This window comes from Coregonus clupeaformis, chromosome 37 (genome assembly GCF_020615455.1).
Source record: "Coregonus clupeaformis isolate EN_2021a chromosome 37, ASM2061545v1, whole genome shotgun sequence".
Taxonomy (NCBI): domain Eukaryota; kingdom Metazoa; phylum Chordata; class Actinopteri; order Salmoniformes; family Salmonidae; genus Coregonus; species Coregonus clupeaformis.
In genome coordinates, this window is record NC_059228.1 from 32905782 (window position 1) to 32933669 (window position 27888).

A 27888-nucleotide genomic window follows, 5' to 3' on the forward strand; every position below is an offset into this window, starting at 1 on the left:
TTAATTATGCATAGAGTGGACAGGGCAAGACAGTTTTTATTCCATTATAGTCTGAGAATTCTACAATTGGACAGTTGGGTGGGTGGCTGAAATGTAATAAGCCGGGGGCTTGACGTACTACTGCATGTCTATAGCTCACCAAGTCTCACAGGAAAGCAAACAGTCTTTTGCAGATGGTCAACTGTGTAAAGTAATATGTCTCATCAGTCACTCAGGTCCAGGAACATGGTGGGAATGTTATGGCAGCTGCATGGTGGTCATGTACTGTAGGCTACAGTTCATCCACATGGACTTGATCCATCTCTACCCTGCCTAAGACCCCATTCAATATATTAACAATAAAATCTCAAGCTGCTGCCAACATCATCTGAATAGTATCTTTGGGCTGTAGAGAGTTAAAGAAGGGCTCTCAGGTAGGTGAGGAGGGAGTAGACACTTACTTGAGCACATGTGTGGAGCCGTTGATCTGTGTGGCCGAGCAGGGGGGCCCCGGCCCCAGTAAGGATGGCCGCCTGGCACTGTAACGCTTTCTCCCACAGCAGAGGATGATGAGGAAGGCACGGCGGAAGGACTTGTTCAGGAAGGCATAGAGAATGGGGTTAAGCATGGAGTTAATGTAGCCCAGCCACAGGCATGCTGCCCATAGCTGGCCCGGCACTGTGTAGTTTATAAAGGGGTCCACCACGTTGGTGATAAAGAAGGGGGCCCAGCACAGGCAGAAACAGCCCATGATGATGCACAGAGTTTTGGCCGCCTTGGTCTCTGTACGCATGCGGTGGTTGCGCTGGTGGTCGGCGCTGTCTGCCGAGGCAGCCCCCGCCCGCTGCAGCATACTGATTTGGCGTGCGTGCGCCCGTGCAGTCACATAGATGCGCTGGTAGGCCAACACCATCAACCCCAGTGGGATGTAGAAGGCCACCACGGAACACGTCAGAGCGTACGGCTTGTTGACCATGAAGACACACGCCGTCGAGTTGGCCGCGTCACCGCTGAACTTCCGTTCCTCTATCTACCAAGGGGTTGAGATGTGGTAACACCACCACCACACACACACCCACAGAAACACACACACAGAGACACATCACAGAAGAAAAACACACACATAGTTAATGTATCAGTTCATGAAACATTAGTTTCACGGACACAGTACAGTAATCATTCTGAGAATAATCCTATGACATGGCAAGTTGATATGGATCAGGTCAATACAGTTCGATGAAAGATGTGTCAATTAATAACATCCATGGTAAGAGCACTGAGCTTGTCAGGGTTGTCTACCATTTACAGTTGAGTCCTGTAGGCTCCTGTTCATTAAGTAGATTTTCTAAACCCTTAAACTTATCTAGGAGGGCAATAATGAATGGTGCACAAACCAAACTCCAATCAATGCTATTTCCAGAGAGTAGTGACTAGGTCCAGAGTGGGAAAGATGAGGGCTTTGAAACGGATCATTAATCACTGTCCTCCACCAGCACGCTTCCAGAACCTCAGGCCACCTCCGCTTACACCTGTCCCTACTCTGGAGTAAATAAATTACACTAGTCTACGATCGATGGGTATACGCACTGCATATATACAGTACACATTGCGTATGACTGCCCTGCTAATGTGCCTTGCTGGACCTTGTAAACTATCGAAAGTAGACCCATAACTGATCCAAATGTTTTACTAATCAAACATGTATTCAAATCACTGGGATTTTGAACGATTATCCAAATGGGTGTTTGGCAGAAAGTCTAGATCTTTATTCATTGTTTAATTATTCAAGGCACCCTTTGTTATTTCATTTCAAAATAAAATGCTTGTTTGTATTTAAAGGTACACTCAGCGATATAACGTACATGCAGAAAGCATAGTGGGTCAATTTCTGCAACAACTAAGAGAGTTGAAGCGTGAGACTCAACCTCTCCGCTGTTTTGGTGCCCTGGCTACCACTCGTGCACATGCACAGATACTGTGTGTGACTGTGTGAGAGCGAAGTCTTGCATCTCGCTCATCTCAATATTTGCAGTGCTGCTCGTGGCAATGTCATTTCGCTGAGTCTACCTTTAAATTATGAATGACTCGTATGCTGTGTAATGACATGAACGAATTATTGATTGATTATATTGAATCAGGCTAAGTTAGGTTAAGACAGATAAAACAGGACATGCCCTCAGCTTGATGGTGAATAGATTATATAAGACTACTACGTGAGTCAAGAGCAAAAAAATACACTTGATTTAGGCTACACTATTGCATTTTCGCAGCTATGTGGTAAATTTTCACAACTATGTGGTAAATTTTCACAACTATGTGGAACATTTTCACAACTATGTGGAACATTTTCACAACTCTTAGTGCACAACTCCAAACAGATCATCAAGGGGGCAGTTGTTTCAAAACTCTAAGCACATCAAATCAAATCAAATTTTATTTGTCACATGCACCAAATACAACAGGTAGACCTTACAGTGAAATACTTACTTACAAGCCCTTAACCAACAATGCAGTTTTAAGAAAAATAAGAGTTAAGAAAATATTTACTAAATAAACTAAAGCAAATTTTTTTTGAAAATACACAATAAAATAACAATAACGAGGCAATATACAGGGGGTACTGTTACCGAGTCAATGTATGAGGGTACGGGTTAGTCGAGGTAATTGAGGTAATATGTACACGTAGGTAGGTGTAAAGTGACTATGCATAGATAATAAACAGAGTAGCAGCAGCATAAAAGTACAACACAAAATCATGCAAAATCTAATCAACAATTTTGCTTAGAATCTGTGGACACCGTAGATCAAAATTCACTACAGGTCAAAGGTTTTAGAACACCTGCTCATTCAAGGGTTTTTCTTTATTTTTACAATTTTCTACATTGTAGAATAATAGTGAATACATCAAAACTATGAAATAACACATATGGAATCATGTAGTAACCAAAAAATTGCCACCATTTGCCTCCATGACAGCTTTGCACACTCTTGGTATTCTCTCAACCAGCTTCATGAGGTAGTCACCTGGAATGCATATCAATTAACAGGTGTGCCTTCTTAAAAGTTAATTTGTGGAATTTCTTTCCTTCTTAATGCGTTTGAGCTAATCAGTTGTGTTGTGACAAGGTAGGGGGGGTATACAGAAGATAACCCTATTAGGTAAAAGACCAAGACCATGTTAAGGCAAGAACAGCTCAAATAAGCAAAGAGAAACGACAGTCCATCATTACTTTAAGACATGAAGGTCAGCCAACATGGAACATTTCAAGAACTTTGAAAGTTTCTTCAAGTGCAATCGCAAAACCATCAAGACCCAGAGTTACCTCTGCTGCAGAGGATAAGTTCATTAGAGTTACCAGCCTCAGAAATTGCAGCCCAAATAAATGCTTCACAGAGTTAATGTATCAAACACATCAACTGTTCAGAGGAGACTGTGTGACTCAGGCCTTCATGGTCGTATTACTGCAAAGAAACCACTACTAAAGGACACCAATAAGAAGAAGAGACTTGCTTGGGCCAAGAAACACGAGCAATGGACATTACACCAGTGGAAATGTGTCCTTTGGTCTGGAGTCTAATGATCTCCGCATGTGTATTTCCCACCGTAAAGCATGGAGGAGGAGGTGTTATGATGTGGGGGTGCTTTGCTGGTGACACTGTCTGTGATTTATTTAGAATTCAAGGCTAACTTAACCAGCATGCCTACCACAGCATTCTGCAGCGATACGCCATCCCATCTGGTTTGGGCTTAGTGGGTCTATCATTTGTTTATCAACAGGACAACGACCCAACACACCTCCAGGCTATTAAGAAGGAGGACTATTTGACCAAGAAGGAGAGTGATGGAGTGCTGCATCAGATGACCTGGCCTCCACAATCCCCCGAACTCAACCCAATTGAGATGGTTTGGGATGAGTCGGACCGCAGAGTGAAGGAAAAGCAGCCAACAAGTGCTCAGCATATGTGGGAACTCCTTCAAGACTGTTGGAAAAGCATTCCAGGTGAAGCTGGTTGAGAGAATGCCAAGAGTGTGCAAAGCTGTCATCAAGGCAAAGGGTTGCTATTTGAACTCTTTTTTGGTTACTACATAATTTCAAATGTGTTATTTCATAGTTTTGATGTCTTCACTATTATTCTACAATGTAGAAAATAGTAAAAATAAAGAAAAACATTTGAATGAGTAGGTGTTCTAAAACTTTTGACTGGTAGTGTACATAAAGGCTTAATGATGTAAATACATGTACAGTGAGGAAAACAAGTATTTGATCCCCTGCTGTTTTTGTACATTTGCCCACTGACAAAGACATGATCAGTCTATAATTTTAATGATAGGTTTATTTGAACAGTGAGAGACAGAATAACAACAAAAAAATCAAGAAAAACGCATGTCAAAAATGTTATAAATTGATTTGCATTTTAATGAGGGAAATACGTTTTTGACCCCTCTGCAAAACATGACTTATTACTTGGTGGCAAAACCCTTGTTGGCAATCACAGAGGTCAGACGTTTCTTGTAGTTGGCCACCAGGTTTGCACACATCTCAGGAGGGATTTTGTCCCACTCATCTTTGCAGATATTCTCCAAGTCATTAAGGTTTCGAGGCTGACGTTTGGCAACTCAAACCTTCAGCTCCCTCCACAGATTGTCTATGGGATTAAGGTCTGGAGACTGGCTAGGCCACTCCAGGACCTTAATGTGCTTCTTCTTGAGCCACTCCTTTGTTGCCTTGGCCGTGTGTTTTGGGTCATTGTCATGCTGGAATACCCATCCACGACCCATTTTCAATGCCCTGGCTGAGGGAAGGAGGTTCTCACCCAAGATTTGACGGTACATGGCCCTGTCCATCGTCCCCTTTGATGCGGTGAAGTTGTCCTGTCCCCTTAGCAGAAAAACACCCCCAAAGCATAATGTTTCCAACTCCATGTTTGACGGTGGGGATGGTGTTCTTGGGGTCACAGGCAACATTCCTCCTCCTCCAAACACGGCGAGTTGAGTTGATGCCAAAGAGCTCAATTTTGGTCTCATCTGACCACAACACTTTCACCCAGTTGTCCTCTTAATCATTCAGATGTTCATTGGCAAACTTCAGACGGCCCTGTATATGTGCTTTCTTCAGCAGGGGGACCTTGCGGGCGCTGCAGGATTTCAGTCCTTCACGGTGTAGCGTGTTACCAATTGTTTTCTTGGTGACTATGGTCCCAGCTGCCTTGAGATAATTGACAAGATCCTCCCGTGTAGTTCTGGGCTGATTCCTCACCGTTCTCATGATCATTGCAACTCCACGAGGTGAGATCTTGCATGGAGCCCCAGGCCGAGGGAGAATGACAGTTATTTTGTGTTTCTTCCAATTGTGAATAATCGCACCAACTGTTGTCACCTTCTCACCAAGCTGCTTGGTGATGGTCTTGTAGCCCATTCCAGCCTTGTGTAGATCTATAATCTTGTCCCTGACATCCTTGGAGAGCTCTTTGGCCTTGGCCATGGTGGAGAGTTTGTAATCTGATTGATTGATTGCTTCTGTGGACAGGTGTCTTTTATACAGGTAACAAGCTGAGATTGGGAACACTCCTTTTAAAAGTGTGCTCCTAATCTCAGTTCGTTACCTATATAAAAGACACCTGGGAGCCAGAAATCTTTCTGATTGAGAGGGGGTTAACTATTTATTTCCCTCATTAAAATGCAAATTAATTTATAACATTTTTGACATGCGTTTTTCTGGATTTTTTTGTTGTTATTCTGTCTCTCACTGTTCAAATAAACCTACCATTAAAATTATAGACTGATCATTTCTTTGTCAGTGGGCAAACGTACAAAATCAGCAGGGGATCAAATACTTTTTTCCCTCACTGTACATAGACAGGGTTACCCCATCTCTACCAATACTTTTCATTACATCACCCTCTCCCCCAGTCCATTTGTTTTGGATTGGTACATAGTATAATTGGGTCTGACATTTCAATGCAGACTCCTTGTTGTTTCATTTGAGCATCATCATCACACAGTATCAGTCAGCCAATGTATTTCATTGAGTTTTCACTTCCAGCCATTGTTTTCATATGAGTAGCAGCAGGAGGTGGGTTTTACTGCTTCAGGATTGGCCCGATGCTTATTATGTACTCAGTATAATACCCTAGACACAGTTTCAATCTCAGTCTGGGGGGAGGTGATCCCATGAAACAGGTAGCATATGTCCTATAGCACATGGAACAGATCTACACTAAAACCCTTTTGGTTGTGTGAAGGTGTCATTGACATCTGTCACGCCCTGGCTCTGGGGACTCTTAAATGTTGAGCCAGGGTGTGGATTTGCTATATTTAGTTTTTCTATGTTTTTGTTCTAGATCGTTTTGATCTATGTTGGCCAGGGTGGTTCCCAATCAGAGGCAGCTGTAGCTCGTTGTCTCTGATTGGGGACCATACTTAGGCAGCCTGTTTTGCACTAGTCTTTGTGGGATCTTGATCCGTAAAGGTTTGTTGTGTTATAACCTCAGGACTTCACGTATCGTTTGTTTGTTGTTTTTGTCGTTAAGTAAGTTAAATAAAAGTATGTACGCTTATCACGCTGCGCCTTGGTCCGTGTCTTCAGTCAACGATCGTGACAGAAGATCCCACCATAAGAGGACCAAGCAGCGTGCCCAGGAGGAGAAGATGGCGATGTCGCAGGTGGGCAAATGGTGGTCTTGGGAGGAGATATTCGTGGGGAAAGGGCCATGGGCAAAGGTGAATGCCCAGGCAGGAGAGGAGACTGTGGAGGCGCGCTACAGAGAGGAGCAGCGGCAACGCAGAGGGTACCGGCCTGGGAGGAAGCCCGAGAGACAGCCCCAATAAAAAATTTTGGGGGGGCTAAAAGGGTGGTTGGCGGAGCCACGTACTGTGCCGCGAGTGTTCCGGCACAGTCCTGTACGTCCTGTGCTAGCACCACGCACGTGTCGTGCTAAGGTGGGCATGCAGCCAGGACGGGGTGTGCCGGCTCAACGCTCGTGGCCTCCAGTACCCCTCCTCGGTCCCGTATATCCTGCGCCAGTGCCACATGCTGTAGCGCCAGTACGAGTGCACAGCCCTGTACGTCCTGTGCTGATGCCTCACACATATTGTGTGGAAATAGGCATTCAGCCAGGACGGGTTGTGTCAGCTCTCCGCTCGAGACCTCCAGTCTGCCTCCACAGTCCGGCCCGGCCCGTTCCGGCTCCCCACACCAAGCCAATGGTGCGTGTTCCCAGTCCGGCCCGGCCTGTTCCTGCTCCCCGCACCAAGCCAGTGGTGCGCGTCGCTAGCCCGGTCCAGCCTGTTCCTGTCCCTCGCACCAAGACAGTGGTGCGCGTCGCCAGCCCGGTCCGGCCTGTCCCTGTCCCTCGCACCAAGCCAGTGGTGCGCGTCGCCAGCCCGGTCCGGCCTGTTCCTGCTCCCCGCACCAAGCCAGTGGTGTGCGTCGTCTGCCCGATCCGGCCTGTTCCTGCTCCCCGCACCAAGCCAGTGGTGCGCGTCGTCAGCCCGGTCCGGCCCGTTCCTGCTCCCCGCACCAAGCCAGTGGTGCGTGTGTCCAGTCCGGCACGGCCCGTGCCTGTTCCACCGGTGCCTGGTCCGGCACCGGTCAGCTGCTCCACTCTGGGGCCAGAGCAATCCGCTCCACCGGTGTCCAGTCCAGCTCCGGCCAGCGGGACCAGATCAGGGGCGCAACGGGGGGGTGGAGAGAGAGTGGTGGTCACGCCCGGAGCCGGATCCGCCTCCGAGGCGGAATGCCCACCCGGCCCCTACCCTCTTGTGTTTGTGTGGCGCGGTCACAGTCCGCGCCTTTGGGGGGGGGTACTGTCACGCCCTGGCTCTGGGGACTCTTAAATGTTGAGCCAGGGTGTGGATTTGCTATGTTTAGTTTTTCTATGTTTTTGTTCTAGATCGTTTTGATCTATGTTGGCCAGGGTGGTTCCCAATCAGAGGCAGCTGTAGCTCGTTGTCTCTGATTGGGGACCATACTTAGGCAGCCTGTTTTGCACTAGTCTTTGTGGGATCTTGATCCGTAAAGGTTTGTTGTGTTATAACCTCAGGACTTCACGTATCGTTTGTTTGTTGTTTTTGTCGTTAAGTAAGTTAAATAAAAGTATGTACGCTTATCACGCTGCGCCTTGGTCCGTGTCTTCAGTCAACGATCGTGACAACATCCTATGGAATTAGTTATGATATAGGTAGCATAGTCAAAACAACAAGTTTAATTTGACCCTGTTTTACTGCATGGTTTATGAAATATTACACATAAAACAGAAAATAGTTTTAACTCACCAAATGGTCTATTCCAATACTATTCCATCCTTGCATAATGGGTAGGAAGGATATAAAGGTGGGGATTACCCAGCATCCTCCTAACATTAGAGCCACTCTCAGTGATGTCATCTTTTTCCTGTAGACCAACGGCTGGCAGCAGATGGCATAGTACCTGGAGAAGGAGAGGAAACACTTACAAGGAAGATTTGATAGAGGAAATAGATATGATTAGATTCAATGAAAGCTTTTCTTTCAGCGGACAAAATCCTGGTCAACAAGTGTATCTTGCATGTGAAATTGACACCTTGTGAAAACCACATGATCCTTGTGAGAAACTCAGATAAAAGTTATATTTGTGATCTCAAAGAGTTTGATGCTGCTGTCTGAGATCTGTTTAAAGCTGTGTTTATGATGTTCAGAGCATAGCTGAGAGATTTGCTTAATCTCTGAGATTTTCAACATCAAACATCTCTACCTCTCTTCTGGGAATGTGATATTAGAGTGTACGTTTCATGATCATTAAATTATTTGCAACGAGCCAAAAAATCCCTGAAATGGCATCAGCCACAAATTGCTACTTGACCTGGCTGAACCCTCTGTGGAGCTTGAGAGGGTAATGTCCCAGAGGCCTCATTTGACTTGCTCTTCCTCTTTAAGGGACTTCTGGTTACTATGGCAACATGAACACACAGTAACCAGGTCGAAGCTCTCATTGTCTGACATAATTGCTTTCTGAGTGGTATTTAACTGTTTGTTGACGTTTGACAGTTCTATTAATTCCTATTCCACTAAACACTGATATCGATCATTCTTTGCGTACGTCGGCACAATTTCACTGTGTAAAATGACACAGGCTATCCACAATGGATTCTGATCAGACCCTACACCCAAATGAGGGCACTATGTTCATCCACCTCTGGCTTGCTAGCTCCCCTACCTCTATGGAAGCACAGTTCCCGCTCAGCCCAGTCAAAGCTATTCGCTGCTCTGGCACCCCAATGGTGGAACAAGCTCCCCCACGACGCCAGGACAGAGGAGTCACTGACCACCTTCCAGAGACACTTGAAACCCTACCTCTTTAAGGAATACCTGGAATAGTAGAAAGTAATCCTTCATCCCCCACCCCCCCTCCAAAATAAAGTATAAAAAAAAGAAAATAAAAAAAGGGGTTGTCCCACTGGCTATCATAAGTTAAATGTAAATGTAAATGATTAGCTGAAACATCACATGAATCGTCAACAGGATCACAGCGGTGGCCGTCCGGTGGTGGGTATGGGTCTCCAGCTTGTCATGTCAGCTTTGATACACAGTGGTTATAAAGTGTAAACCTTTCCCTCTCTGCATAACCTGGTCTCAGATCTGTTCTGTCTTGCCAACTCCTATGGTCATTGTCAAAGGGAGAAGACTACAGCCCTCTCTTCCAGAACGGACCTCCCCGCTGTAGTCGCTCGCCCCTAGGCTCGGTGTTACATTCCTGGCATGGGTTCCTCACACCGTGATTTCTCCTGGCAACACTGGCGCTGCCCACTGCAGCCCATTGCATTCTGTATCACTGTGCCACAGCCCATTGCAGTCTGTATCAGTGTACCACAGCCCATTGCATTCTGTATCACTGTGCCACAGCCCATTGCAGTCTGTATCAGTGTACCACAGCCCATTGCAGCCTTTATCACTGTGCCACAGCCCATTGCAGCCTGTATAAGTGTACCACAGTACATTGCAGCCTGTATCAGTGTACCACAGTACCACAGCCCACCATGTCTTCAAGGCACTACTATGTTTACTCTCTCTGTCAACCTTCATGACTCAGAGAGATGTTAACTGGAAACCACATATCCTGAGGCTGCATTTATTGTAGCCGGGGATTTTAACAGGAAAACCAGCCACGTCGCCAACACCAACGTCTCGCTTCCAGACAAGCTAAAGACCTTCTTTGCCCGCTTTGAGGATAACACAGTGCCATTGACGAGGCCCACTACCAAGGACTGTGGCCTCTCCTTCTCCATGGCCGACGTGAATAAGACATTTAAGCATGTTAATCCCCGCAAGGCTGCCGGCCCAGACGGCATCCCTAACCACGTCCTCAGAGTATACGCAGACCAGCTGGCTGGTGTGTTTATGGACATATTCAATCTCTCCCTTTCACAGTCTGCTATTCCAACATGCTTCAAGATGGCCACCATTGTTCCTGTACCCAAGAAAGCAAAGGTAACTGAACTAAATGATTATCGCCCTGTAGCACTCACCTCTGTCATCATGAAGTGCTTTGAGAGACTAGTCAAGGATCATATCACCTCTACATAAAAAATAAAAAAACATTTTTAGTCATTTAGCAGACGCTCATATCCAGAGCAATTTACAGTTAGTGAGTGCATACATTTTCATACTGGCCCCCCTGGCCCCCCGTGGGAATCAAACCCACAACCCTGGCGTTGCAAGCGCCATGCTCTACCAACTGAGCTACACGGGGCCTACCTTACCTGTCACCCTAGACCCACTTCAATTTGCTTACCGCCCCAACAGATCCACAGACGATGCAATCGCCATCACACTGCACACTGCCCTATCACATCTGGACAAGAGGAATACCTATGTAAGAATGCTGTTCATTGACTATAGCTCAGCATTCAAAACCATTGTACCCTCCAAGCTCATCATCAAGCTCGAGGCCCTGGGTCTGAACCCCGCCCTGTGCAACTGGGTCCTGGACTTCCTAACAGGCCGCCCCCATGTGGTGATGGTAGGAAACAACATCTCCTTTTCGCTGATCCTCAACACTGGGGCCCCACAAGGGTGCGTGCTCAGCCCCCTCCTGTACTCCCTGTTCACCCATAACTGCGTGGCCAAGCACGCCTCCACCTCAATCATCAAGTTTGCAGACGGCACAACAGTAGTAGGCTTGATTACCAACAATGACGAGACCGCCTACAGGGAGGAGGTGAGGGCTCTGGGAGTGTGGTGCTAGGAAATAATCTCTCACTCAACGTCAACAAAACAAAGGAGATGATCGTGGACTTCAGGAAACAGCAGAGGGTGCACCCCCCTATCCACATCGACGGGACCGCAGTGGAGAAGGTGGAAAGCTTCAAGTTCCTTGGCATACACATCACCAACAAACTGAAATGGTCCACCCACGCAGACAGTGTGGTGAAGAAGGCACAACAGAGCCTCTTCAACCTCAGGAGGCTGAAGAAATTCAGCTTGGCACCTAAAACCCTCACAAACTTTTACAGATGCACAATTGATTATCGGGGGCAAAACAACGCATTATCGGGGGCAAACTACCCACCCTCGAAGACACATACAGCACCCGATGTCACAGGAAGGCCAAAAAGATAATCAAGGACATCAACCACCCGAGCCACTGCCTGTTCACCCCGCAATCATCCAGAAGGCAAGGTCAGTACAGGTGCATCAAAGCTGGGACCGAGAGAATGAAAAACAGCTTCTATCTCAAGGCCATCAGACTGTTAAATAGCCATCACTAGCACATTAGAGGCTGCTGCTGCCTATTGAAATCACTTGCCACTTTAAGAAATGGAACACTAGTCATTTTAATAATGTTTACAGTCACTTTAATAATGTTTACATATCTTGCACTACTCATCTCATATGTATATACAGGGGCGGTGTGTTCATTAGGGCGATATGGGCGACGCACTGCCAAACGGGAAAAGTAAGGGATTTTTTTTCTAATCAATTATATCACGGCAACAGTAGTTATCAGTGTTCTAATCTAGACGTCTGATCTGCCACTAAATGTCCAATCAGGCTAAAGTCGTGCTTCAAATGGCCCCGCCCCTTTTGGGGCGATTTCAGTCAGGTTGAAAATCGCCCAGGAGTCTCTCATAGACTATCATGTAAAATATATATTTTTTCAAATATCAGAGCTTTCAATACAATCTCTATGGGTTCCGGGAGGGCTTGCACTTACGCGCTTTCGTCATACGTAACATAAGTAACCATGAACATAACTAAGAAAAGAGCGGGTAGCAGCGTCAATCAATTCACGTACAACTGTCAAGATGGCTAGCTTTGCGAGGCAAAGATGAAACTGAGGGCTCCACCAACCCTGGTATTTTTCTTGGACTTGTCAACTTTGTGGCACAATTAGATGAGGTGTTTGATGACCATCTTAAAAATGCTAAAGTTTTCAAGACCATTCAAAACGAGCTACTGGAGTGTATGCTAGCGGTCATGAGGGAACATATTGTGGAGGAGGTGAAGTCGGCGAACTTCGTAGCTATCCAAGCTGACGAGACCACGGACGTTTCTACACAGACACAGCTGGTGCTTGTGCTGAGGTACATAGATAGCAACCACAAAGTGCAGGAGCGCTTTTTTGAGTTCCTTCCCATCTCGGAATCAACCTCAGTCTCAATCGCCAGTGTGCTTTTGGAGAGACTGAACGGTCTTTTTGCCGACTACGAGAAAGTCAAACTCATTGCGCAAGCTTACGATGGAGCCAGTGTGATGAGGGGAGAGAAGGCTGGTGTGCAGCAAAAGGTGCGTGAGCATTTCAAGAATGCCCATTACGTGCATTGCTATGCGCATCAGCTGAATTTGATCATGCAGCAAGCTAGAACAGTTTCAGTACAAGTAATGTAGCCTCTCTCTCTCTTTGTCCCTCCCTGTCTGTCTCTTTAACACACACACGCCCAAATCAGTTCACAGTTGATGTTGTTTAAAATAGTTATTTTTCATTTTAAAAAAAGTTTAAAAAAAAAAAAAATCTGTTCATGTTCATTTTTACAAATCTATACAATTGGCCAGAATATGGTTGTTCATATTTACAAATCTATACAATTGGCCAGAATATGGTTGTTCATTTTTACAAAGCCATACAGATAGCTGTGTTTACCTTTTCTATAAATTATTTTCAAATTCTGTTTTCAGGCAAAATGTCTATCACTGTTCATTTTCACAAATCTATACAAGAGGGCAGAATATGGAAGTCTATAAAAATGTCTTATTACCAATAACTTGCATCAATGTTTTCAGTAGCCTCTATCAAAAGCTCCTGCTTGCTTGTTGTGAATTATGCTCAGGTGCACATATTTCCAATTCAACCATGAGGCCTTTTTGAAGCAAGTAATGTGTATATCAGTATTGACTTGTATGCTGCCCCTGTCTTCATGTTGTTGCTGGACATATCTTTTTTAAAATGTGTGTAGGTCACCTAAATCATCAGAAAAATTGCCCCCCCTGAGAATTTTTTCAGGAGCCGCCACTGTGTATATACTGCATTCTATTCTATAATATTCTACTGTATCTTAGTCCATGCCGCTCTGTCATTGCTTGTCCATATATGTATATTTTCTTAAATTCCATTCCTTACTAGTTTTGTGTGTATTAGGTATATGTTGTGACATGGTTAGATATTACTTGTTAGATATTACTGCACTGTCGGAGCTAGAAGCACAAGCATTTCGCTACACCCGCTATAACATCTGCTAAACACGTGTATGTGACAAATACAATTTGATTTGATTTGATTTGTTAGTGAGGTCATTTCATATTTCATTGCAGGTCAACTGAACTGGAGCCCACCAACTGTTAACAACATAAATAAATAAGGAGACTGCTGCACAAAGCTGACACATCAGAAAGAAAATAGTTCCAGGCCAGTTTACCTAGTGTTTCCAGAGTTCAAAGAGGCATCTTCCATCAATTTCAGAAGACCAGGATGTCTTGTGTGCCTGCCCTGTATCTCTTGAGTAGTGAGTAATACGGCTCTGAAGCAGCATGACTGTATTAATAACATGTTTGTGAGTCTAGGTTAGATGGAGCATTGCTGTGTGTGTGCACTGTGTTGCTTTTCATCTCAGCTAGCCAAAACCCAGCCTGTCTGTCAGAGGGCCAGAGGCACAGCAGCCGTGTGGTGTGTTGACACCAGGCCAACCTTCTACATCTGTTCACCTGGCTTATTAAGCTAACTTTGGCCACCAATAGCCACTTAAAGGACGTACAACAGAGCCTCAATGGAAAACAGGTGGGATCAACAAACCAGGCACTTAAACTTCAATTCCATGTGATCCAGAATGCTGCTGTTAGTAATTCAGATTTAAGAGTTTTAACAATCCATCATTCATTTGAAATGTAAGTGCATTTAATCTTTTTTTCACCCAACTTTTAACCTAAATCCAATGACATGTTAAATGTTTTGTTGAGTTTACATTGAATTGACGTTAGTTGACAACTCAACCAAATGTAAATCAAAATTAGACGTTGAACTGACGTCTGTGCCCAGTGGGGGGCATTATAGGAACTTGTGTAAAACTCAATTCCAAGCTCTGCTGGCACCGCACAAATGTACATTATGGAGAAATTAACCTGAAGGCAAATGAAAAGCAGACATATGTGCTGCAAGAGCAGAGACCAAAGCGCTAACTACGAACACTTTATTTCAACCCTCTTCTATGAGAAACAGATTGTCCATTCAGGTTCACTGCACTTTCTTTCCCCTGTTAAATACACCACTCTTAGCAAAACAGTACTGCTCATCTAGCCTTTCTATTGTTCTGATACAGAGATACAGTATTTACTGGAAGACTGCTCCATTAAGAACGCACAGCAGTCTTTCTACACTCTTAGAAAAAAAGGTGCTATCTAGAAAAAAAAAGGTTTTACCTGGAACCAAAAAGGGTTCTCCTACGGGGACAGCCGAAGAACCCTTTTGGAAGCCTTTTTTCTAAGAGTGTAGTGTGCACTGTAGCTGTTTTTAGTCCTTTTCATTTGTATTCACTCACAGACAAATGAATGGCTGTATATCCTGAAGCTTTTCTCTATCTTTCTTGGCCAATGTCAAGGCCTTACTGTCACAGTAATATATGGTACCAGAAAAACGACGTATTGATAAAAAGTACAAGGTACAGTGGGGAAAAAAAGTATTTAGTCAGCCACCAATTGTGCAAGTTCTCCCACTTAAAAAGATGAGAGAGGCCTGTAATTTTCATCATAGGTACACGTCAACTATGACAGACAAATTGAGAAAAAAAAATCCAGAAAATCACATTGTAGGATTTTTTATGAATTTATTTTGCAAATTATGGTGGAAAATAAGTATTTGGTCACCTACAAACAAGCAAGATTTCTGGCTCTCACAGACCTGTAACTTCTTGTTTAAGAGGCTCCTCTGTCCCCCACTCGTTACCTATATTAATGGCACCTGTTTGAACTTGTTATCAGTATAAAAGACACCTGTCCACAACCTCAAACAATCACACTCCAAACTCCACTATGGCCAAGACCAAAGAACTGTCAAAGGACACCAGAAACAAAATTGTAGACCTGCACCAGGCTGGGAAGACTGAATCTGCAATAGGTAAGCAGCTTGGTTTGAAGAAATCAACTGTGGGAGCAATTATTAGGAAATGGAAGACATACAAGACCACTGATAATCTCCTTCGATCTGGGGCTCCACGCAAGATCTCACCCTGTGGGGTCAAAATGATCACAAGAACGGTGAGCAAAAATCCCAGAACAACACGGGGGGACCTAGTGAATGTCCTGCAGAGAGCTGGGACCAAAGTAACAAAGCCTACCATCAGTAACACACTATGCCGCCAGGGACTCAAATCCTGCAGTGCAAGACGTGTCCCCCTGCTTAAGCCAGTACATGTCCAGGCCCTTCTGAAGTTTGCTAGAGTGCATTTGGATTATCCAGAAGAGGATTGGGAGAATGTCATATGGTCAGATGAAACCAAAATATAACTTTTTTGGTAAAAACTCAACTTGTCGTGTTTGGAGGACAAAGAATGCTGAGTTGCATCCAAAGAACACCATACCTACTGTGGAGCATGGGGGTGGAAACATCATGCTTTGGGGCTGTTTTTCTGCAAAGGGACCAGGACGACTGATCCGTGTAAAGGAAAGAATGAATGGGGCCATGTATCGTGAGATTTTGAGTGAAAACCTCCTTCCTTCAGCAAGGGCATTGAAGATGAAACGTGGCTGGGTCTTTCAGCATGACAATGATCCCAAACACACCGCCCGGGAAACGAAGGAGTGGCTTCGTAAGAAGCATTTCAAGGTCCTGGAGTGGCCTAGCCAGTCTCCAGATCTCAACCCCATAGAAAATCTTTGGAGGGAGTTGAAAGTCTGTGTTGCCCAGCGACAGCCCCAAAACATCACTGCTCTAGAGGAGATCTGCATGGAGGAATGGGCCAAAATACCAGCAACAGTGTGTGAAAACCTTGTGAAGACTTACAGAAAACGTTTGACCTGTGTCATTGCCAACAAAGGGTATATAACAAAGTATTGAGAAACTTTTGTTATTGACCAAATACTTATTTTCCACCATCATTTGCAAATAAATTCATTAAAAATCCTACAATGTGATTTTCTGGATTTTTTTTCCTCATTTTGTCTGTCATAGTTGACGTGTACCTATGATGAAAATTACAGGCCTCTCTCATCTTTTTAAGTGGGAGAACTTGCACAATTGGTGGCTGACTAAATACTTTTTTTCCCCACTGTATATTGGTTTTAGGAGGAACAATTCAATTTGCATATTCAAAAAGTAATGCTACATAGCCAATCTCTGAAAAATGACTATGATTCTTCATCTTCTCAAAGCAATAGTGGACATGCCTTAAGATGGCTCCCCCCATGTACTTACCACAAATTCCTGGTTTTGCTAAATTTGCTGTATTATACATTGTTATCCGTTACTCTTTTTTTGTATCGGCATTAGCACAGTCTACATGATCCCAATTTTAGCTTCAATCCTTCCGTGGATAATTGTAAAACAATGACATTATATCTGAATTCTTCCATCTTTATGCACGATCGCCATTGTTCTAGAAAGAGTATGGCTGTCTGAGCATGTGCAAACACGGGAGACTAATAGTATACAGAGAAGCACAGAGAGCAGGGGTATGTGAACTAATAACATTAATCTACTATTCATGTACTGAACTACAAGACCCAAAATAATTTGGAAGCTCATTGAAATTCCTATACAAAAAAACACAACAAGAAAGACAAGAAGACCATTTGGAGAACAACACAATGACTCCAACCTACAGTAAACACACTACGCTTTCTAAAACAGTTTCATCGAGGAATAGAATTTGAACATTTAAGTTTTGAGAGGCAGATTGGAAATATGAGAGGACAGAGCCGTTTGGATTCAGGGTAGTCCATGTTTTACGCCATTGACATAGCTAATATTGTTTTATGCACTAACTAAGTGACTGCCCAAAGGACTGGCAGGCGAGAGACCATTTCTGTTGCATTTTTCTTCCTCATTGTAAACACTTGCAATGGTAAATTGGTTGTGAAATAGCCAAAAATAAGCTTCCTGCAAGATTCATGATTGTAGTAACTGGCTGCTAAAGGTCGTAGCTTACTGGAACTTCTCCAGGTGCCTGACGCACGCCACTATTAATCCACACACTGGAGTTGTGTAACGTACAGGACAAACGTACTTCCCTTCACTGAGCATTGAGGGACAAAACAATGAATAAATGGAACAGTCACACGTCCCACCGTTCATTCTCAAATAATGAAATCCGCTTTTCACCTTTCTTTTTCATATACACTCTTGTCTCTAGGGAATGGTGTTGTCTCTAGGGAATGGTGTCGCTCTCCCAAAAATATGTAGAATGGGACAGTGGTTTAAACTAACATTTAATTGAAGAGCTATCAGTGGTTTAAAATGCTTCTCTTCTCTGAGCTAAGGAGAGAGAGAGAGAGAGAGAGAGAGAGAGAGAGAGAGAGAGAGAGAGAGAGAGAGAGAGAGAGAGAGAGAGAGAGAGAGAGAGAGAGAGAGAGAGAGAGAGAGAGAGAGAGAGAGAGAGAGAGAGAGAGAGAGAGAGAGAGAGAGAGAGAGAGAGAGAGAGAGAGAGAGAGAGAGAGAAATGCACTTTTCAGGCTAAATCCTCTTTCTCTCTTTTTGTTTCTCTCTTCTCTCTCTGTCCTACGGTTTGACCTATGACCCCGGTAAGAACCATTATTATTGTAACATTGCTTTCATAATAATAACTGCAGGGGACGGAGTGACGCAATCCTATCTATCGCTGCACTCAGAGCTCAGCTGTCGTAATCCGGCCCCCTCTGTTGATAGAATACACTAATACTCAGCTCAGCATGGAACGCACTTTGAATGAACTAGCTACTATGCAATGCAGTGGAAATCATGGATCCTATAGTTGAGTATGATTAGAATCCTGAAACGCCAATTTATGCTTGATCCGAAAATGTGGTCAGAGGCTCCATATGGAGAATGTGACTCAATTGTGGAGCCTCCGGAGGCATGCAGAGGCCAAATTGAGCTCCCTAGCGCCTCCCAAATGTTGTAACAATGAGGAGGGCTCCGTGTAGCTCCGCATTGACATGATTGGTTGACAGTAGGTGGGGGCGGGAGGTCAAGTATAAACACAAACTCACTTCCTTGACAACTTCCTTCACAACAGCTCTGCTCAACAGCTATGCACTGCTCCATGAAGAGCAACAAGTATGAATGCCCTGACTTCTACAGAGGCCGTATCACCGTAAATGCTGCACGGCCAATGCAGACGTCAGATTGACCATGCAACGCGTTTAAGAGCTCATCCAGCTATTACACTGACGTGTTATCCACCATTTGATGTAAAACCTTGATTTTCCCAGCAGATTTTTTCAATACATTACATTACATTACATTTACGTCATTTAACAGATTTTTATTTTTTGTTAAATTTTTCTTGTAATTTATTATTTATTTATTTCGTTTTTTTTGTTGCTTTAATTAATATATTAATGTAATTCTTTAAAATAATTCTCTCTTCATGTCCCATTCACTTTCATCATCAGACTCATGAATCATTTTAATGTGGTCAATAAGGATGATAAATAAAGTGGGTCGTCACTTCAGAGGAAATGAAATCTAAATCATTTATGGCCAGCACATTGTGTTTCTCCACGCTGTAGCCAGTCAGTTACTATGAATGGCTGATAGTGCTGCCTATACACTCTGCACAGGCTTTGCTCTCCATCCATATCATTGAATAAAACAACAATTTCCTATTTTGCAGTGAGACAAGACCAAGAACACACGGGTCTGGTTGGAGAGCTGACGCATTGGGAAACAGAAACATGTAGGGGGGTGTTCGTATGTGAGCCCAGTAGACATTTTATGTTATCATAAAGCTGTTTCAATCTCTCATACGGTAGCCCTCCACATCTTGATAAAGTCAATTACATGAAGTGCTATCATAAATCAGTTAATTAAATAGTATTTAAAATGTGTTGATAGTGTTAGTACGATATTGAATACTATATCTACTGACTAAATGTTGACTGGAAGTATCTTTCCAAGCCAGGTGTTGAGCAGTGGTGCTTACCTGTCCAAGGCTATGCAACATAGGTGTAATATGGAGGCTGTTGTCAACAGAACATCTAGAGATGTCCGGACCAGGCAGAAGGTTTCTCCATAAATCCAGTTCTTGTGGATGAGTTCAATGGCACCAAATGGCATCACAAGCACCGACACCATCAGGTCTGCAAAGGCCAGCGATACTATGAAGTAATTGGTCTTGATTTTTCTGGGGGAGAAGTGAAATGAGAAGTATCTTATTGACTATATATCTAAATATGATTGCCATTGCTCACTTGAATCATAAGTGTATCATGTGTTAGAATGTATCGGCTCTGTTGGATGAAAACCTCCTAACTCTACTTTTGCCAAAAATACAGATTTTGTTGTATTTTTTTTTACATGAAAGCAGTAACGCCCCTCAATGTACTCTGAACATTTCATGACTATAGGACCAAGAACATTTATAAAAAATACTGTAGCTTTTGAAGTTTCGTAATTGTATGTTCGTTAATGGAATAATATGGCCTTTTTATCTATTTCCTGAAAAGGTTCTGTTTTGGAGATAAGATGTTTTCATCCGACGGCTACAGTATGTTAGAGGCATTCTGTGAAAAAATTCTACAATAATTCATAACACACTAAAAAGAAGAGAGCATACTGTCTACTAGGGGTAAATGCACATAAACATACCATTTTACAGGGATGTCAGAGTATGTACTGAGGTATGTGCTAAACAACATCACTGTTTGAAGGACCTGTTACCCATAACAACACATTCACCATATTTAGCCAATGGAACAATACTGTATAAGCATTCACTGTAAACACTTTAAATCGCCACCTTGCAGTAAATATCCGTGATAACTGTATGAGATTGAGGAAAAAGCATAAGAACAGAGAGAGAGACTCAGAGAGCAAAAGATATGAAATGAGAAGAGGTGAGAAGGAGAGAAAAGAGAGAGAGGAGGGAGAGAGAGAGAGGAGGGAGAGAGAGAGAGAGAGAACAAGAGAGAGAGAACGAGAGATAGAGAATGAGAGAGCGAACGAGAGAGAGAACGAGAGAGAGAACGAGAGAGAGAGAACAAGAGAGAGAGAGAAAGAGAGATAGAACGAGAGAGAGAGAGTGAGAGAGAGAGAGAGAGAGAGAGAGAAAGAGAAAGAGAGAGAGAGAGAGAGAGAGAGAGAGAGAGAGAGAGAGAGAGAGAGAGAGAGAGAGAGAACGAGAGAATCAGTGATGTAGAGCCACCGGGTGAGCCTCTGGTGTGGCGGCGTCCCCCCTCTCAGTCTGTTTGATATAGACCAGAGTCCTGGGCCATTAATGACTAATACAACTCTGGTTGAGGCAACCGCTCAGAGCCCGCTCAGCTAAAAATAGCTGACTGAGAACGGCTAATGGCTGTCAAATCAAATCACGTTGTCATTTTACAAAAACATGCAATAAAAGTTGTTTAACAGCCAGCTGTCTGTTAACAACATGCCTTCATGCTAAGCACAACATATAAAACATGTTCTACTCCACTAGCTTTCATTCAAAACTGGATGGACTATCTAATGAATGGAAGATCATGTTTGCATTGATGCAAATTTCTTAAATAAATCAGAATTTTTAAACATAAAAAGCTATCATCTTGTCACCAGTAGGGTTGCATGGGGAGGCTATATTACCGGAAACTTTGAAAGTTTACCAGTAAACTACCAGAATGTTGGTATCTTTCAAGGATCTTATGTAATCTATCACAATAGAACTAGTGGCCCTTTTAGGTACTTCAGATTATAACAGCCAGGTATCTGCAATTATCTCTGGCCCTCTGTGTGGCCTTATCACATGTAAAATATATGAAATAATTAAATATTTTAAAATAAAAAATAGAATGACTATGTCAATATGTATTTGTTGTCAATGTTTTGGATTTAAACTGGTGGCAGTTGTGAAAAAAGTAAATAGGGTGGCAGGTAGCTTAGTGGTTAAGAGCGTTGTGCCAGTAATCGAAAGGTCGCTGGTTCTAATCCCCGAGCCGACTAGGTGAAAAATCTGTCGATGTTTTCTTGAGCAAGGCACTTTACCCTAATTGCTCATGTAAGTCGCTCTGGATAAGAGCGTCTGCTAAATGACTAAAAAATAATAATAAATAAAAAATATTGGGACAAGTTGCAGAGTTAACTTAAAATAATGCCATTGTTGATTAGATGCTTTTTTCATTAATTAGGCAAAATGTGGGAGAGAGACAGAGAGAGAGCGAGAGAGAGAGAGAGAGAGAGAGAGAGAGAGAGAGAGAGAGAGAGAGAGAGAGAGAGAGAGAGAGAGAGAGCGTGGGAGGACAGGGCAAAAACAGGTCTAGATTGATAGTGTGGCATGATGATGATTTGAATTGCAATGCAATTCAATGTGTCAATGTCAATTAGGCCATCTCCAGTTTTCCATTTTGGTAATCAAAGGAAGTCACAGAGGTCGTCCAAATATAGGCTTGGCTCTGTGGCTCTGTGGCTCTGTGGCTCTGCCTCCAGCTGCACAATGTCTTCAATTATGGCTAAGCCGTCTTATGACAGCTCTCATTTTATAGATGGCTGTAACAGGTGTGCTATTAAAGGGTAAATTGGTGATTGCTGATTAATTCCCCAGGGTACGATGGTAGAGGTACTGCTTCACGTCACTGTTATTCTGAGCTGCTGGGAAGTCTTGGTGGGCAGTGTATTGGCAAAGTGGGGTTTTCAAGGTTTCTCTTATTCGAAGATGGTGTGATCTATGTGGTACAGTAGCATTTCCATATCAAAGATGATATCAACAGAACAGATGTGTGATCTTTTGGGGGCTTAACATTTTAATGAATGGGGATTTGAGGTTAACACTACCTGGAATCCCTTCTGGTGCTGTCATTTCCTGAGTGTGTGTGTGTGAGTGTGTGTGTTGTTGTGTGCATGTGTTGTGTGTGTGTGTGTGTGTGTGTGTGTGTGTGTGTGTGTGTGTGTGTGTGTGTGTGTGTGTGTGTGTGTGTGTGTGTGTGTGTGGGCTAAACTCTAAATGTCACAGCTACTTAACTTCTCTGAGGGTGAAATACTGTTACTCTAACTCTACATGTCTCCCTATGGAATACTGTCACTCTCTTTATCTCTACATGTCTCCATATGGAATAGTGTCACTCTCTTTAACTCTACATGTCTCCCTATGGAATACTGTCACTCTCTTTATCTCTACATGTCTCCCTATGGAATACTGTCACTCTCTTTAACTCTACATGTCTCCATATGGAATACTGTCACTCTCTTTATCTCTACATGTCTCCATATGGAATACTGTCACTCTCTTTAACTCTACATGTCTCCCTATGGAATACTGTCACTCTCTTTATCTCTACATGTCTCCATATGGAATACTGTCACTCTCTTTATCTCTACATGTCTCCATATGGAATACTGTCACTCTCTTTAACTCTACATGTCTCCCTATGGAATACTGTCACTCTCTTTAACGCTACATGTCTCCATATGGAATACTGTCACTCTCTTTAACGCTACATGTCTCCCTATGGAATACTGTCACTCTCTTTAACGCTACATGTCTCCCTATGGAATACTGTCACTCTCTTTATCTCTACATGTCTCCCTATGGAATACTGTCACTCTCTCTAACTCTACATGTGTCTCTGTGGAATACTGTCACACTCTCTAACTCTACATGTCAACACAACCATAAAAAAAAGGTCACGTACACCTACAGTAAGTAGAGGGAGAATGAAATAGCAAAAGTGACTCACTTTTAAGACGGTTGCCCACACAGCTCTTTATATGTACTGACACTGGCTTGGTGATTGACAGTAAATTCTACAGTAGATATATTCTAGTCTGAAGTATAAGCTGCAAAGCACAAGGGTGCTGAGGGATGATACTGTCCCCAGGTTATCAGACAGCCTGAACAGCCTTTCAGCATCAGAGAGTGTTGTTATGCCATAGTCACCGCATGCCATGCTGCTAACTCAACTACCAAGGGACTGGGATCACAATCGACCACTCAGTAGGAGGCTCTCTTTTAACGAGAAAACAATTACTCTATAATACTCTCAGAGCAGGATTATTCAAATTGGGGCTGATTTATTTAGTCTAGTGCAACCAGGTGATAAGGTGCTAATCAGAAGAAAGAACAGTATTTGCTTTGGCTAGAGCAGAATGAGAGAGAGAGTTAATTCAGAGACCACACTGTTCTGTTCACAGACAGACAGACAGAGAGGGAGAGAGGGAGAGAGACAGCTCTAATGAAGAAAGAGAGACAGAGAGACAGGGAGACATAGAGGGAGAGAGAGAGCTCTAGTGAAGAAAGAGAGACAGAGAGACAGAGACACATAGAGGGAGAGAGAGAGCTCTAGTGAAGAAAGAGAGACAGAGAGACAGAGAGACAGAGAGGGAGAGAGAGAGCTCTAGTGAAGAAAGAGAGACAGAGAGACAGAGAGACAGAGAGACAGAGAGACAGAGAGGGAGAGAGGGAGAGAGAGAGCTCTAGTGAAGCAAGAGAGACAGAGAGGGAGAGACAGAGAGACAGAGAGACAGAGAAAAATATATAAAGCAATAGTTGTACTAACCTGAGCTGGCGGTCATTGCAGACAGACACACAGACAGAGGGAGGGAGCAGAACGTAGGGAGAGACTAACCTGAGCTGGCGGTCCTTGCAGACAGCCGTCATGACCAGGAGGTTCCCCAGGACACTCATGAGCATCACCAGGGACAGGAAGCAGATGAGAGCAATGCTCTTCGGCATGCTGTTGCTGTGGTTACGACAGGAGAGGGGACAACCACTCAGTGAATATATAAAAAACAAGCCAAGATGAATAACTGATTGTAAAATTATTTCCATGTGGAATACATAACCTTCCATTTCTGAATATACGTCAATGTAAACTAGACAAATTAGTACACATTCTGGGTTATTGGAACATCATGATATTACAGTCACCTGTTACAAGGAAAAGTTTGTTTTGACACTATAATTTATACAGTGAGTTGAAGGAACATATTTGTTCAGAATTGCAGAGTGTACTGTAAATCAGGGTTTCCAAACTTAGTTCTGGGGCCCCCCTGGGTGCACGTTTTGGTTTTCTCTTTAGTGCTAGGGCAAGAAAAAAATACAACTGATTCTGTCATCTTTTTCCCCATGGTAACATGACTGTGTGGGCAGGCATTGTCCAGAAAACACTGTCAGAATCCAGGCTAATTTGTCATGTATGTAATATAAGGTAAGTAGCTGTCACGATGATGATTTAAAGCCCTCAAAATGACTTGTATGCTTGTGAATGTTTGACAACTGTAATACTTTACTGTAATCCCCTGACGTTTGTGGTTTTCACACTCCAGGTTTTATAGTCTACAGTATTCACACAAGATGTCACTCCTACAGTAGTCACTCCTGGTAGTTTATACAGAAAATAGTAGAATACATTTATCAACCCAGCAGTACAATATTAAAACATTTTTCAGGTATCAGTTTCAGATCAATCTTATCTGCTGCCTTCATTATGTTATGTCACTTTACCTCAAGTTACCTCAAATTTAAAAGCACCTCCATTAAGAATTTGTCTATCACCAAATTGTTCATGTAGCTACTTCCCAAGTAGGAATGCTGACAGCATTACAGCAACTTTCAAAGGAAATGTATTCCTGAACAAAAATATGAACGCAACATGTAAAGTGTTGGTCTCATGTTTCATGAGCTGAAATACAAGATCCCAGTAATGTTCCATACGCTCAGAAAAGCTTATTTCTCAAAAAAAAATTGTGCACAAATGTGTTTACATTCCTGTTAGTGAGCATTTTTCCTTTGCCAGGATAATCCATCCACCTAACAGGTGTGGCATATCAAGAAGCTGATTAAACAGCAGCATCATTGCACAGGTGCACCTTGTACTGGGGACAATAAAAGGCCACTCTAAAATGTGCAGTTTTGTCACACAACACAATGTCACAGATGGCTCAAGTTTTGAGGGAGCATGCAATTGGCATGCTGACTGCAGGAATTTCCACCAGAGCTGTTTCCAGAGAATGTAATGTTAATTTCTCTATCATAAGCCGCAACGTCATTTTAGAGAATTTGGCAGTATGTCCAACCGGCCTCACAACCGCAGACCACGTGTAACCACGCCAGCCCATGACCTCCACCTCTGGCCTCTTCACCTGCAGGATCGTCTGAGACCAGCCACCCGGACAGCTGATGAAACTGAGGAGTTTTTCTGTCTGTAATAAAGCCCTTTTGTGGGGAAAAACTCATTCTGATTGGCTGGGCCTGGCTCCCCAGTGGGTGGGTCTTTGCCCTCCCAGGCCTACCCATTGCTTCGTCCCTGCCCAGTCATGTGAAATCCATAGATTAGGGCCTAATTTATTTATTTCAATTGACTGATTTCCTTATATGAACTGTAACTCCTTGAAATTGTTGAAATTGTCGCATGTTGCATTTATAATTTTGTTCAGTATAATTTCTCAGAGATGAAGCATCCCTTTGATGTCAGCTCATACAAGTATGTTTTAATCAGAAACATTGTGAATTCTGACAGTTACTCAGCATCCAGTTCCTCTAGCATTACAACAACATGCACTAGGCCTAGAGGTGGAGAAAGATGCCGCATGCTGACGAGAATTTACATTCACATACAGTAGCATTTGCATTGTTTATCTAACGTCTAGCTGACTATGAAAGCAGACAAATAATACTGCCTTTCTTGGGATAGGTTTTTCATCTATCCTCTAACTAATACAAGTATTGTTTAGCAAGTGTTTGATTTCCATTTTAAATGTAGTTCTGATATTCTAAACGCAACTAATATGACGCCACACCCTTAGAAAAAAAGGGTTCCAAAAGGGTCCTTTGGCTGTCCCCGTAGGAGAACAGATATTGGTTCCAGGTAGAACCATTTTGGGTTCCATGTAGAACCCTCTGGGGAAAGTGTTCTACATGGAACACAAAAGAGTTCTACATGGAACCAAAAAGGGTTCTCCAAAGGGTTCTCTTATTGGGACAGCCAAATAACCCTTTTAGGTTCTAGATAGCACCTTTTTTTCTAAGAGTGCATAAATGAAGTCCTACCCAAACCCCCTCAGATTAACTGAGGTTGAAGCCTATGAATGTCAAGCCTTCTTACCGTGATGCAGCTACATGTGTGTGATGATGACACCTGAAACGTTTTACCCTTGACCCTACAATTGAGCTATACGTAACAGGCAATCAGTGAGCAACAGGCTCAATCAACGTTCCAACTCCAAGACAGATGACCTAAGGCTCAATGAACACACCAGCCCAGTTGTATATATTAAGTGTTCTTTGATTTATGTAAAAGCTTAAAGGCAGAAATGCTTGGTTGATTGGGTGTTCAACATGGTGGTCTTTAAATCTGAAAAGCTCTCAAGTTTTGACCCCAGAATCTAACTCTGAGTGGCTTGTTTAACCCACATACTGTGCTCACGATACGGACAAGTGCAATTGGGTACCCTGTCACAATCAACCGCAATATGGTACTTTGCATATTCCTTTGTTATTATCACACCTAAGCCAGAGGCTTTATAAAAATTCATGTGGAAGTGACTTGGTTTATATTGGGGAATTTGGTCAATTTCACAAGCCTATCAAACCACAAATATACCCTTGGCCTTGCTGATGTCCTCGATGCAAATTGTTTATTATAAACAAAAGGTGTCTGGGCTTGAAAATTGAATTAGTTCTCCCTCTCAGCGGGAGTATCCTAGCGACCTATTATGTGGACCTCTACTGCAGGGCCAAATGTCTGTCTGTCGGTCTGTCTGCTCCAGATATTCACTCACTCACTACTGCAATCGACAGCGGCAAAAAGGTGGTCAGAGCCACACAAACTGACCATGCTTTAATGTTATACTGGTGTGACGTGGAGAAATTGAGGGCAGTACGTTCTCCTTAATTAAAAGTCCAAAGCAGCTGTTTTTATCTCAATATAAAATCATTTCTGGGTAACAATTAAATACCTTATTCTGATTGTTTTTCATTCAAATGGTCAAAAAGAAACTAAAATAGCTTCTTAGCAAAGAGCAATTTCTAAAGCAAGAATGTTGCTAGGACTGTCTGGGAGTGGTCTGAGTGGAAAACTGAAAACTATCAGATAGGTTTGGAACTTTCTTTCTTATTGGTCTATTAACTCATTTATCGCCTGGTGATGTCACCAGGCAGGCCAAAGCTTCATCCCACCAAAACAGGCTGACATTTCAGGCAGTCTTTTCAAACAGCTCTTACACTAAAAGGGCATTATCACCATTTTCACAATTTCACAGTATATTTCCAACCTTATAATGTGGACATATATATAAAACACAGGAAAATCAGGTTTTTGACTGCACTGGACCTTTA

General features: G+C 43.2%; 1 protein-coding gene across 1 annotated transcript in view; it reads right to left on the reverse strand.

Annotated features, from left to right (window-relative positions):
* Positions 1–436: 436 nt before the first annotated feature.
* The window catches only part of LOC123482742 (5-hydroxytryptamine receptor 4-like), a 57274-nt gene continuing 29822 nt past the window's right edge, over positions 437–27888 (reverse strand). The window contains exons 3-6 of the mRNA XM_045211449.1: positions 24179–24292; positions 19564–19764; positions 8255–8408; positions 437–1009 (exon numbers count right to left, since the gene is read on the reverse strand). Coding sequence (XP_045067384.1) covers positions 437–1009; positions 8255–8408; positions 19564–19764; positions 24179–24292 — 1042 coding nt within the window. The remainder of the gene's footprint in view (positions 1010–8254; positions 8409–19563; positions 19765–24178; positions 24293–27888) is intronic.